This window comes from Filicampus tigris, chromosome 3, assembly GCF_054856515.1.
Source record: "Filicampus tigris isolate MCC_2025a chromosome 3, RoL_Ftig_1.0, whole genome shotgun sequence".
Taxonomy (NCBI): domain Eukaryota; kingdom Metazoa; phylum Chordata; class Actinopteri; order Syngnathiformes; family Syngnathidae; genus Filicampus; species Filicampus tigris.
Genome location: NC_141219.1, coordinates 19,702,884 through 19,717,139, shown reverse-complemented (window position 1 = coordinate 19,717,139; position 14,256 = coordinate 19,702,884). Strand labels below are relative to the sequence as shown.

Genomic DNA, 14,256 nt, shown 5'->3' with positions numbered 1-14,256 from the left:
ACACACCCTAGACTTTTTATTTGCCAAAATGCACTTCTTCTTTCCCGTTGCCTACTTTAAAAACACTTGGAATTAATTATGCTAGAAATGTCCCTGCAACTTGCACGCACTTAATTGACAGCCCAACACTAAACTCCACTATTTGTTCCCACCTTGAAGCGCCTCACCATTCGCCTCACTCTGACATTAGTTGCTGCTTATTAAACCTTAATGCCCGCAGCTCATTACTGCAAATCCCGTCCATTCAAACTCAATGCGTTTATTTCTCAACCAATGTATATTTATACTCTCAGTTTTGGCTGGATAAATCCACTATATTTTGTGCCATATTTTTAAATGCTAAAGGTAATAAAAGCAGATATCCTGAAATAAATTAAATCATTTATAGTTCATGTTGCGGGGGAGACTTTGGGAGGGGGGGGAGGTTTTAGGCTGCGTCGGGTTAGTCTCAGTAATGGTTAAATTTGCAATGAAGTTGTATCAATTAAATCAAAGCGTTACATAAATATGAAAATCTAAAGCCTAATTTTTCATAGATTTTTTTCCATGAGTCATGAGTATGTTTAGTGTGTTTTGTGATTATATTTGGAATAGGATACATTTCATATGCGTGATAGTGTCTGAATTGTAACTTTTCACTTTCATATTTTATTTCATTTTAAGATAGGGTACAAGTGGATAGAACTATAATGATCTGAATTTAATTGTGAGTAAAATACTTGACAGTAAATAGAAACAAATTAATTCCTATATGCATGTGCAGTAGGTGCAGTAGCGCAGAGTCACACTCTTCTGAACACACGTTTTCAGGAGCAGAGCCCATCTGGTTTTACTGTCCATATAGCCAGACAGAAAAGCTGTGTACCCTTGCTTGACTCATGTTATGTTAGGACATTAATTATTATTTTTCCATATGTTCCATACAAGTGAAGCCAAGATCCATTGCTCAAACTTTCAGCTTGGAAACATAGAGCAGCAAATTCCTATAAATGCAATTATTTGTCACCGTCTCCTTGACCATTTGTTGTAGAAGCACAGTTTTACAGAATTGCTATTACTTTGTAGGTACAGTACATTTCTATAATCCTCTAATGGACCGTCTAGACTTTTTTTTTCCCATTTTGTTTAGTTTTCAGTGAGGTTGTTTTTTTTTTTACGTTCGAATTGTGACAAAAAGTACGCACATTACTCTGTTAGGCGTCCACATGCTTTAAAAGTGGGGTATACAGCCTGATTCCCTTTTTTTTATCATCGCTTCTTAAAGAGAGCTGAATGGTGAAACATTCTGTAAAGTGTTTATTTTGGGGGATGACCTTTATTAACCCATTTTCCAGACAGGTTCCCCTGAGGTGGCCTGGCCCGATGTTAGATAAACCCTTTTGGGCCCATGGTAGTTTGGCTGCTCCCCATCAAAGATCCTCATGAAGCGGAGAGTGACAGTAAGATTGGACCTTGCTGCATGTGTGCAGCCCCCCACGCAGCACTTCGCTCGCTGCTCACCCACCCTTGACACAAGGAGGGAGTTTGTGTTGATATTTCCTTAAGGACAAGGAAGTCAGTAAATGACTGGCTGATGAAGGTTTAATGTGAACAGGCAAACAGGCAAAAGTGGCAGTTGCATGTTGTCACAGAAAAATGACTTTACCTTGAGATATGAGCGAGTCAAATTCAAGTTTTTTGGGATAAGAGCCATCACTCAACCGCTTTGACTTGAGATATGTGCGCTGTATGGTGGCACTTGCCTAACTCACTTCACAATAAGCAGCAGTTTGGCAGGCTATTTATCGCCACTCCCAGTTACTTTAAAAAAAAATTGCTCGACGGCTCATTGGAGAAATCCAAAATAATTTGCACACTTTGAAAAGCCAAAATCAAATACCATATTAGTTGTACGTCTTTGGTGTATTGTTCACTTGTTGTGTTTTATACAATACAATACAATACAATACAACTTTATCTTTACAGCGCATTTCATAACAGCTACAGCTGTAACAAAGCACATTACATTACACAACAAAACAGCAATAATATAACAAGTGAAAGCAATAAATTAAAACACAAAATATTATATACAATAGAGACCGGAAAACAGCAGAAAACCTTTAGGCTCGGATCAAAAACTGGAAAAGAATCGTATTCAAGGGTTAAAGAAAGCTATTAGAACAGTCTTTGAATCAAAATATACTTCAATTTTTTTTCATATTAATTCCAAGATTTTACTGAAGTAAATATTGGTTCCAAGCTTTGTAAAAAATTGTGGTTGAAAAATACGATTAATCGCGGTTAATTATGGAAAAGTTTGAGATTAATTAGTTTAAAAAATGTAATTGTTTGGGTGAGGATTTCAGGACAGTATGTTTTGAAGTGGAATGTTGTAATCCAGTTCAATTCAATGCACTAACATATTTTAAATCAAAATCGAGATTCCAATTCCTATGTTTTTTGTTACACACCTAGTACTCACACTGTTATATTCTTTATCCTCTACGATGAATGACTAATATTAGTGCTGGAGTGATGAGCTGAGAGGAGTTGGGACATCTCAATGAACAGTACATCTACCAGAAAGAGCAGCACAATGGTCATTCAATTAATGCAGTGCGGCAAACATAGTTGTTTTTTTTTATTCTATGTAATTATATCATTACTCTGCGTTTTTAGAGTGTGATTTTTCATTATTAATATGCACACAACAATTTTCAATGTTTTTGGGTGGAAGACTGGAACAGACGGACTAATGGCATTTCCATTCATTTCAACTGGAAAAGATGTGAGTGTTTCAAGTCACAAGCTTTGTCATAGAACAAATTTAAATTCATGCCTTAAGGCACCGCTGTACTGTCCAAAGTCTTTTTCTTTTTTCTTTCCGTCAACGGAGATGACTTCATCAACAGAGATGACACTTGCTAGGTGTGTAGTGCGCTGAACTGATGAATGAATATCTGTTGTATCAGTTAGGGAGTTAGTACAAGCTTTGCACAACATTTGCAGTACTTCTCTGCAGAAGTCATAAAGACCCTCTCAGTCATGCTGTGACTTCCACTTGCTGGCGCTGGAACAATAAGCGCCGTCTTTGATGTCTTGAAGCGAAACAGTGGTTTTGGAGTACGAGCAGGCGGAGATCTGCCAGGTTTTGTGTGAGGACGCGAGGGTCCGCCATTGCCATAGAGCCCCCTGTCAGCACGCGTTAAGGAGACCTGTGATCTGGATCCCCCCACGCCCCCCTGAGCGTAATCTGTGTTTCTGTGTACCATGCCTTCACTTGGGCCTCTCTCTGATCTCCGCTCTCTATCTGTTCAGCAGGTCCAGGGTCACATGCCTCCGCTCATGATCCCCATTTTTCCACACGACCAACGCACTCTGGCAGCAGCCGCCGCCGCCCAGCAAGGATTTCTCTTCCCTCCGGGAATGTCTTATAAACCAGGTATGCTTTGCGATTTAAGTCATTCATCCCTTTCTGGGATTTCTCCACACGTGTACAGTATCACATTGTTCCTTTGACATTATCAAGCTATAACACTGCCTTTGAAAAGTACCAAACAAATTTGCTTGAGATTTAGGTTCAGAGCACATTGTCATCTCCAGAGAATAACAGATATGGTCACTGAGACAGAACCAGCCAGCTGTGCCTGATGGGTTTTTCCAATGAGATAAAAATAAGAACCATTATACTGTTGCATGCGACTAAGAAGCTGTTTTGAGGACTATAACCATTGAAAAAGTTAATTTCCTTCAGGACCAAAAAGGTCAAAACAACAACCAAAATCTCTGAGACCTTTTAATTACAAATTAGACTGTGTATGAATGTTACGTGAACAATAAAGTTGTTATTTTAAAGTGGAAGTCAACGCAAACATATTGTTTTCAAGAATATGTTCCCAGCAGGCCCACTAGTTGAAACACGACATACTGATTAATTTTGCGTTTGTGGAATATAAATTAAGCAGCAAAATGCACTCGTTGTTAGCCATCTGCGGGGGCGGCCATTTTGTCTCTTCTGTCGACTGAAAATGACATCACAACTGCTCACAACGACCAATCACGGCTGACCTGTTTTCTGAATCTGAGCTGTGATTGGTCGTTGTGAGCAGTTGGGATGTCATTTTCAGTTGACAAAAGACAAAATGGCCGCCCCCAGAGATGGCTAAAAATTAGTGGATTAACACTTATTCCACCAACGCAATATTTATCAGAATGCCCTTTTTCAACTAGTGGGCTTGCATAGAGCATATTCTTGAAAAAAAAATGTTTGCGTTGACTTTCCCTTTAAATAAAAATGTGATAGCCGTAACAAAGCGAGCCCTTGTGAAATGTAAAAGTGAAGCCAAACATGAAAGATGACTGAAATCAGCAAAGAGAAACCCAAGGAAGTCAGCAGCTTTGCAGCAGCAGTACATTAAAAAGGTGCGGAAGTGCAGTTAATGAATTAACTATAAAACCACAGGATGAAATGTCAGCTATTTTGGAACTATGGAGCCATGACAGCCTAAACAAAGTGCCTGAGGGGGGGAGTCTTTTACCACTGTACCTTTTGCAATAGGTTTGCCATCGAAAATGTTTTGGTTCAAATAACAGAAGCTATTAGGGAATCATGGTCAGAGGTCGCCCTGTACATGCTTGCTGAATAATGCATGAGTGTGATGAAGAATTAGCTCGGGGAGTCTGCAAATGACTGTTATAGGAGAGGTATTTCAAGACCTCGATTATTTCTCCACGTCCAATACAATAGACACAATGTAGCCAGGGAGGACAATGTTATCACCCCCACCTGCAGCGCATGCAGGATGCTGCCACTTTCTTTTTCTTCAACGGAAGTGGCCGAGCATTTACTTCCAAGACTAAAGCGCGCTAATCTGATGTTATCATTATGAGACAGCTCCAAGGGACCACTGATTATGACCCCAACCCTGTTGTGCTCACATGGCAACAAAGTAACTCTGGCACCATGGTGGTAAGTCATCACCCCATCCACCGGCTGTGCTCAATGGCCTGCTATTGTATGGTAGACAAGCACAGCCTTTCAAGCAGCAGCTCATCTTTTAAACAAATAGGACTTTCCACCCCATCTACACTGTTTACCATGATATCAAAGCATTCAGGCCTATATATGGCTCTCATGTTACTGCATGAGGGCACCACAGTTTCCTTTTCCCCTCACAACACATGGGCGAAGAAATAAATCAAAAGTAACATTAAAACAACAATGAAACAAGTTCTCAGAGTTACATTCTAAAAACACTTGGGTTAAAAACAACACAATTTGGGGTCAAATATGGACTGATCCACTGCTTGGGTCAATTTGACCCACCTTTCTACCCGTTTTTGGGTTGTTTTCCCAGAAAACAATCTGCAAAAAAGGTAGTTTTGTACAAAACAACGCAAAATGGTAGGTCAAATTGACCCAATTAGTGGATTGGTCAATTTTTGACCCAAAATTGTGTTACTTTTAACCCAACTGTTTTTAGAGTCGGTTTTCCAATAAAAATATAAATTTAGTATATTCTTCCTATCCACACTTACAGATGTCCGTAATGCACTAGTGGAACTAATGCTAATATCTTGATTTGTCGATATCTGGAAGTCCCATACACATGAATGGCAAAAGTGACCCTAGGAAATATCTGTAATTCCAATCGGGTTGAATAGAATTGTCAGAATTAGATGAGGTGTATCACAAATAAAAATTTGTAAGAAAGACTTAGCTTTAAAATGTTGAATCCGCTTGCCATAAGGCCAGAGACCGGATCTGAATGGCCAACCGTAGACATGTACTCACCACTTGTCCACCGTGCCGCTTAGTGACTTTTCTATTCTTAAGAATTATACGTTGCAGTGACCAGGTCAGTAAGGGACAAGTCACGGGTAAAAATGTTTTAAAACATAATAGTGCTTTCATCAATGACACTGACCTGGCACGATGCCCATTTTGCTGAAGCCAAGTGCCTATATACTGAATACAGCCAAGACTCACATCACCCCTCCCCAACACTCAATTAGGACATGACTCTTGCTAGGTTTCACATGACATCTAAAGACACCCATCCATTTATTATTCCCAAACATCTACGTCACACGCAGCACAGAGAGACAAGAGGGAAAGCGATACCGAAATGAAGGAGGTGTAGAAAAATAACCACAGCGCAGGCGGGCACATTCAAGCCAGCACCATTTGAGACCACTACTGCCGTGTGATTTTATTTGCTCCTAAATGGGGATTGAATTTCCATGTCCCGTATCACATTGTGCTGCGCTGTACAAGATTGCAGAGTGAGGCAAGCGGGGCGAGGGCAAAGTGAAAGAGAAGCTACATACATTTACCTTGTCTGTGGCCTAATGGCGCCATATGTTTGTGAGGGGAAGTGACAAGAAGAAGTGGGGTCTGAGCGAAGGCCAACTCCCCCAATTCCCCCTCTCCCCACTCGCGCAGCGCGTGCTTCAAACCAGCCGCCCAGCTACAAACCCTGTGCCGCTCTCTGAAGTCAACGCACTGGCTTGTGTAGCAGCCCTTTTAACATCTCTAACAGCATATGTGTTGTCTGTAATTCACTTTTGACTAGTCATAAAGAACATTTCAGATATCCAATAGAACGTTCTTCCTAGCCACAAAAAATTATATATCTATATATGTATGTGAATCTGCAAAAAATGGCAGATTTTTGCCAATTTAATTAATTAATTATAATGCTGTCGTTTTGACTGGTCACAGTTAAGAGACAGATATCTTGATTGAAAATTCCAACTATTCAAAAAGTAATTAGGACGAGTCAAAAAGGCATTGTTGAAACATGCAGTGTTAATTCTGGAGCATCAATCTTAGTTTTTCGGTGTTGAGTCCGTAAACTGTGCCAGGCCCCGCACAGCCAAGCTGCCGCTAAAATCAGTCATACAGCAGCAGCCTGTTAAAGATGGATGTCGTCCAACGGGCTGATGGCAGTTGTAAGCATTGCCGCCGTCTGATGACCAATTCCCGATCGCAGTGACGTGTGGAGTAAAAATGTGCAGCATTGTTTTAATCTTGTTAGCCCTCTTGTTCTAACTAGTTCACACACATACACACACACACCCACCCCCACCCAGACATGCACACACACACACACACACACACACACAATTTTACTCTGCTCACTGTCAGAAACAATATTGTGCTGAACAATAGCCCGCCAAGCCTAAAGCTGTATGAACTGCCTGAGAGGGTGTGCTGGGCCTATTGCATAACTGCTAATTGGATATCGCAAGGAGCTCCTTAATTGTACTTCTGATCCCAACAAGCACACACAAGCCTTGAAGAGTTCCTCAGAAGAGCACGAATGGTGTGTGATTTGTTCCCAAATAATCCTGCTCCAGTCAAACCAGTTTAACCTTTTGTTAATGCAGATGTTTGGGCTTGATGCTGAGGGATCGCTGAATTGCCGCGTTAAGGCGCTGCAGGACCCGGGATCCGTGTTGGCACTTGTCTGCACGCTGTGGGCCAGCTCATTGTCTCAACCTGTATACATTGTTGTCCCTCCCTGACAGGTGATAACTACCCCGTGCAGTTCATTCCCTCCACCATGGCAGCTGCGGCAGCATCAGGACTCAGCCCCCTCCAGCTGCAGGTATGTACACTTCTATGACAAAGAATGCTTGGGACACCCGCCAAGCCTGGGGCAGAAGGATGGCTAAGCAGCTGTACGCTAAGTAATGAGCTGCGCACTAAATAATCTTGAAGCCCCGCCCGCACACACGTGCTCATCATATTACATATGTAATTCATCCCGTTTTATAGAGGCTTTATCCTCTCTGGCCTTCCCACACAGAGGAGGTATGAAGATAATAGTTATCAGAGGCAATGAGAATCACTTTGGTGCCTTTAATGGCTCACCAGTAAATGTATCAGAGGGCAATTGACAGTGTGAGCAAAGAATCTTTCTTATTGCTTTTTATCTTGAAAACCCACTGACATAGTTCTTTTATCAGCTTCTCTTATCTGTGTGTTGGAAACAAAAGAAGATAGGAACAAAAATGTGAGCAATCGTGTCGGGTTGGGTGTGCAAAGAAAATGTTGGGAAAGGCTCCACGCCCTATAGAGTGCTCCAGGATGTTTCTCACACAGTATTTCAAAAAGAAAAAAAAACGAAAAGCTGAACCCAGGTCAGGGCCTAACCTGAGGCCATAATGTTTAATATAGATAATTATCTACGTTCTTTCCTTCAAATTCAATGACAACTACAACTGTCAACAGAGCTCCTCACAGCATGAGCTTTGTGCCCAAGTGATTAGGACTCCAGTGACGATGTACTTTGACATTTTCAAACAGAAGAGATGGCATAATAATACAATGGTGCCTCGAGATATGAGCGGCTTACGATTTACGGGGTTTCAATATCCGTGCCGTTGATTGAGCGACAAAGAAAGGCTTCAAGTTGTTTTTTGTCATTCTTAGTTGAAATTTACTATAAATCTAAATGTACAACAAAGACAATGCATGTTGTTCTTAAAACAGCCGCGTAGCTTAGCCTTAAATGTAGCCGGACAGTATAACAGCATTCACACTCATTCTTTATCCTCTGCGACTAATAATACCACTAAAGAGTTGGGACAACTCCACTTTCTCCGTATATATCCATCCACCCATTTATATGAACCACTTATCCTCATGAGGGTCGCAGGCGTGCTGGACACTATCCCAGCTGTCTTCGCGCATTGTACTGAAGGAGAAAGTGTGACAAAACGGTTTAATTTTGTTTACTTCTGTCATTTATGTATGTTTTCAGAAAGTAAAATATTATGGAGTTCTATTTTTCTCTAAAAAGCACATTACAATTTTGGGGGGAGAGGCAAGAATGGATTACCGGTAATGGCATTTCCATTCAGTCATCAAAGAAAACTTGAGATATGAGTGTGTTCAGGGATTTAATTAAACTTGCATCTCAAAGCCCCACCGCACTTTGTTATTTTCTTCCATTAGAAAATAATACAATTGGGAGATTGCAAAACAATATCCATCCTAGTGCCAATACTTGTGTTGAGTCATTTGCTCATATTGATGTGTTTTAAGTAGACACGGGCAGGTCCAACCACAATAGTAAAAAGTTGTGCAAAGCTGTGCTGTGGGGTGCTCAGCAGTGTGAGAGAAGCATGTCAAGATTAAACAAGAGAGTTGAAGACAGTGGGAGGAGGTCTCTTTGCACGTTGATATATGTGGCATTTGTCCTTCGGAGGCAACCGCAGTCAGTGTTAACGAGCCTTGGCAAGTTCTAACAGTGCTTGCAGCTGGCTCTGAAGGAGCCCTGTGTCATTATGCACCCACGAGAAGCACTATCAGAGGCATGGATGGTGTTCACCGTGCTTTGCTTGTGTTTGAAGGGCCCAAGTGGATACATGTCTTGGCTGTATGGTCATGGTTTGGTTTTAAACATGTGTATCGTAGGCCCATCAGAAAGGATGGGTCGTTCAAACAAACATGCTCTTGTCTATTTATAGTGTTGTGTGAGATCAAATGAGTTATATATCTGAAGGTTGGGGTGAAGAAGGGAGACAGGTCTCCAGTCATTAATTGTGACTATGTATCTAACCCTGGGAATGGACTACAGCGGTGCCTCCATGACCATGACTTGGCTGGCCTTTAGCGAACATAATAAACAAAAAAGAGGTGCATTTCCCATTAATTGAAGTCTGTCATTCCACATGCTTTCTGCTATTTACCCTGCACTGAGACTCCCCTTAAAACAGCAAGGCAAATTAACCACGCCCTTTCAACATGGCTTAGACCAACAAACCATGTGATCGCCATTACTTTTTTTTTAAGCAAGCACAAAGAGATAACTATGATTAAAACCTGCACTTGTGTCTTGCCTTAACAGCCACGATTATTGAAAATTGAGTACAAAATGGAGATGAGTACGGAGAGGGTGACACTAAAGTGGATTTTCAAATCCCAGTCCCGGACCATAGTTTGAAAAAAAAAAAAAAAAAAATCCCCCTCCTGCGCCCGTGAAACCGACTCCCACTCCCCTCCTGCTCCCGTTCAGAATGACTCCCGTACCTCTCCCAATTTGGAGATCAGCTACATTAAAAATGGTTGCACATCTGTCTGTGTTTTTTTTCTTTATGGATGATTCCGCTCGCTTTTGCTCCCGTGAACTTTTTATACTGTACGTCCCAATGCCGTGATTAAGGTAAAGTTGACTCCCTCTGGGACCCGTGGGATTCCCAGAAACAAATTTCACCTCTAGGCACAGTGGTGCCTTGAGATACAAGTGACCCGACTTACAAGCCATCATCTGGCCAATTTTTGTTTTGATTTAAGAGCAAAGATTTTAGATATGAGTGCTGTATATATGCTGTATGAGCGTAAGCTGTTCATTGCCTCTTCCAGTTGAGGTTTACTGTCAAAATAAACATCTAACAAATAAAATTACACATTTATTTAAAACAACTATATAACTTTGCCTTTAAGTCTGCTATCTTAATGCTAACATATAGGAAACGCCATAGATGAACTTTTGAAAATGGGTGTTATACCACTTTAAGCAATAGATATTTGAACATGAAAGGTGCAACAACATATGTAGACAGACAAAATAACAACACTGACAGGCGTATATTCTTTATCCTCTGTAAAAAATGACTATTTTTGCAGCTTACTGAGTCAAATACATGTTTTTATACCGAGCACTTTTATAGAGTGCTATTTTTCTGATTAAAAACACATATTTTTTTCCTCCCCGAGACTGCAATGGAGTAATAGCATTTCCATTCATTTCAACCATAAAATATAATTTGAGATACAAATATTCTGATGTACCAATGTGGCCACGGAACAAATTAATTCAAGTTCTCAAAATACCCTGGTATAGTACAGTGAAAAGATTTGCTATATCGTGAATAAGTTTGGTTGTGTTTTGAATATCTACAATACTGGTCTAAATGCATGTGTCTTTTATTGGGGAAAAAATGCACAGAGCTGTAAATGATAATGTCTCGGAGTAAAAATCTTCCTCATTTCCATTTTGTACCTGAAAATTCCACTACCCCTAATCAAACATTCATGTCATCTGAATAGCAAGGTGTTATGTTCACCAATTTACTCTGGTTAGATTATTCAATATATGAACTGTTAAAAAAAAAATCTTATTGGAAGAATTAATTCCCACAATGCTGCTGAGGCAATGGGATCCAGTCAGGGAGGCAGGCTGCTCCGTCAGTCATAATGTTGCACACGTAAGCCCTTCACATTCTCCTCTGTCATAACATTGTGGAATCCAACCCTCACAGAGAAAAAACCCCAACAAGGTAACAAAGCCTCGAAGCTGTTGAATGTAAATGAATCTTGCCGGATGTGTTTGACTGCCGGAGACTGTAATTTGCTTGTCAATATAGGGTGGTAGCGTCACTGTGCTGGCTGGCAGTCTGCAAGTGGCTTGTCAGCACACACGGCTGTACCACAGGGCAATTTCACTCAATGTGTTCCTGACAGATTGGCTCGCGTCCTCAACTCACAGGAGAGAAGGCGGGTAAACTATCCCAGCGCGACGTGCCCCTCTTCATTAGTGCCCACACAGTGCGGCGATGAGGCTGGGATCAGCAGGAAACAATGGCTGCATCTCCGCCTGTCCTTGCCTGATTGCAAGTGACACCTTTCACCTAACAGAGGAAATTGTGCTTAGATTGTGCCACAATGTGGCCCGACAGCCACTATATTCAGCTGAGTGAAGAAAAAGGAGGAGAATTTTCCTAATTCTACAAAAGACATTTCTATTTGGGACAGAAGTTCATATGTGGCTTATACTGGGCGTGGGTATGCAAAGGCAATGAAAACTCAATGCAGACCTCCTTCACTTAAAACTATGAAATAATGATGATAATTAGTAGGGACGTCCCAATCGCATTTTTTTTATTTTGAGTTTCTGCTGATACCGAGTCCCGATGCGATACCTTGGCAATGTATTAAGCGGAAAAAAAGAAAGCGCATCTAAATTGTTATATAATTGTCCTTTTTTTTCCTTTTTTTTATATGGCTATAAGTTTAGTGCAGAAGTCATTCAAACTTGCAATGATTGTGTTTTGTTAAAAAAATGCAAGTGAAGAAGACCTTAAAAAACAATCGCATATTAAATCTCAATTTTCAACATTGTTCAGCCCAAACGAATTAATATACGATCAGGTCGGGACAACTCTATGAAGCAGATAGATAGGACTTCAATTGGCACACAGTCAAAACTCAGCTTTGACTCGTCTATTCATCAGTCAGCTCCTCTATACACAAATGTCACTTTTGTGTTGCATCCAGACTGCTAGTAAGCATTAACATTAGCTTTACGTAACTGTAAGAGATGAAAAGTAGCCCACATGCTCGGCCACAAGCAGACCTGATCTCACACAGACAGATAGAGTACATCTGAAGGGGTTCTCATTGCTTTCGATGGCTCGTGTGATAAGAAACAGTGTACCGCGGTCCGGGGACAAACAGGAAGGAAGAGGGAGTGAAAAAAAAACAACCCACACATTATCTTTTGTTTGGATGTAAATGTCTGTGTAGTGCAGATGTGAAGAAACAGATTCCATCATTAACAAGTGAGGCCCTTTTGACTTTGAAAGAGAGATGGGGAGAGAAGAGGGCAGGACACAGAGAAGCGACATACTGTAGCGAGCAGCTGTTTCCCTGTTTATGAGCAGAGGAGGCCAGTCTTTGAAGGTAACCCCGAGCAGTGCAGCAATGCTAGCTGCGTATGGAAGGCTGGCTAATAGGGTGGCTAGGTGAGCAGCTGGATGGAGGCTGTGGTGAACAGAGGGACAGATGGACAGATATAGTGGATAATGCTGTGAGTAGCACAGAATGGGAAGGCATGCTCTGGGGCCTTGAGCACTGGAGAGCCCGGCATACACCCCATTCCAAGAGAAAACTTGTGGGTGTGTGTGTATTGAGAGAGAAAAATGGTACAAGAAAGACTGGGAAAAAAAAAAAAAAAATATATATATATATATATATATATATATATATATATATATATATATATATATATATATATATATATATATATATGGGTTGCTCATATCTTAAGACACCACTATATATATATATATATATATATATATATATATATATATATATATATATATATATATATATATATATATATATATATATATATATATATATATATATATATATATATATATAGGGTTGGATTTAGGGAAAAAAGCAACTCATTAATTTCCAATTGACGAGTATACTTAACGCTGCATCAGTGTAAATGTCAAACTTGGAAATAACTTTACTGATGCACAACAACAAGTAGATGGCAGCAATGGACCATTTTTGATGTGAGATCGACTTAGTTTGTGAGTCCATGGAGAGTAATAGCTGCACGTTGTTATTCTGCTGAATATAAAAGGAAGATAAAGGCAGAATAAACCGTTATTTTTTCCTGGCGAAAAGAGAATCTATTCTTTCCTTCCTTAGTAGATTTGGTGTATATATAATCATAAATAATCATCATCAAGAAGTCAACATGCTCTAAAATGAGTTTTTAAGCAACAAATATTTGAACACAAACAGTGGAGTAACACATGTAGTATGTAGATACCATAAATATTATGTATCCTGTATGGAAAATTACAAATATTCTAACATCTCTCTGAATCGCTGTGGTTGCGAAACGATTTTTCTTCATTTGTACTGTGGTATACTGCCCCTGGTGGCCAAGGCGGGCACACCAGAAGAAGCAGAACAATGAATAACATTTTTTAGAAGGGGACTAAAACGGATTAATATCATTTGGTCACAAAACAAATAAAATTATTCTCTCAAGGTGCCAGTGTATACTGTAGATGGAAGAAGAACTAGAAATGGCGAACGCAAGTAAGATGAGGGGGTTGCAGAGGAGCAGGTTGGATGCCAGCAGATGAGACAGATGTTGTGCCATACTGGAAAGCATCGGCACAGTGCACCACGACGCCTTCTTCCACTCTTGACATCTGGGCTTAGCCTGGGTCAGCCTGCCTGCTTGCCCTGGGCAATGAGCCTGTACAAGCCTTGTGGCAAACAGGGCTGGCGCTGTTCTGCCTTTTAAATGGTGAGGTGCACTCAAGCACAGTTAATGCCCTCATATCCAGCCCAGTGCTCAACGTCCAGGCCAGGCAGAGGTGAATGAGACATTCACACAAACACACACACGCAAACACACACAAGGAGGTAGTGTGTAATTATGATAGGATGGTGAGCACCGGATAATGCTCACGGCGTATCAAGTGCCGTGGAAGTTAATTGGTATG

General features: G+C 40.7%; 1 protein-coding gene across 5 annotated transcripts in view; it reads left to right on the top strand.

Moving 5' to 3' along the window:
* Positions 1–14,256, top strand: part of sox6 (SRY-box transcription factor 6) — a 155,250-nt gene that overhangs the window by 100,520 nt on the left and 40,474 nt on the right. For 4 of the 5 annotated variants that reach the window (XM_086025553.1, XM_086025550.1, XM_086025554.1 and 1 more), the window contains 2 exons: positions 3,301–3,424; positions 7,516–7,595. In XM_086025553.1, coding sequence (XP_085881679.1) covers positions 3,301–3,424; positions 7,516–7,595 — 204 coding nt within the window. The remainder of the gene's footprint in view (positions 1–3,300; positions 3,425–7,515; positions 7,596–14,256) is intronic. The other variant, XM_086025551.1, reaches the window with a different exon arrangement.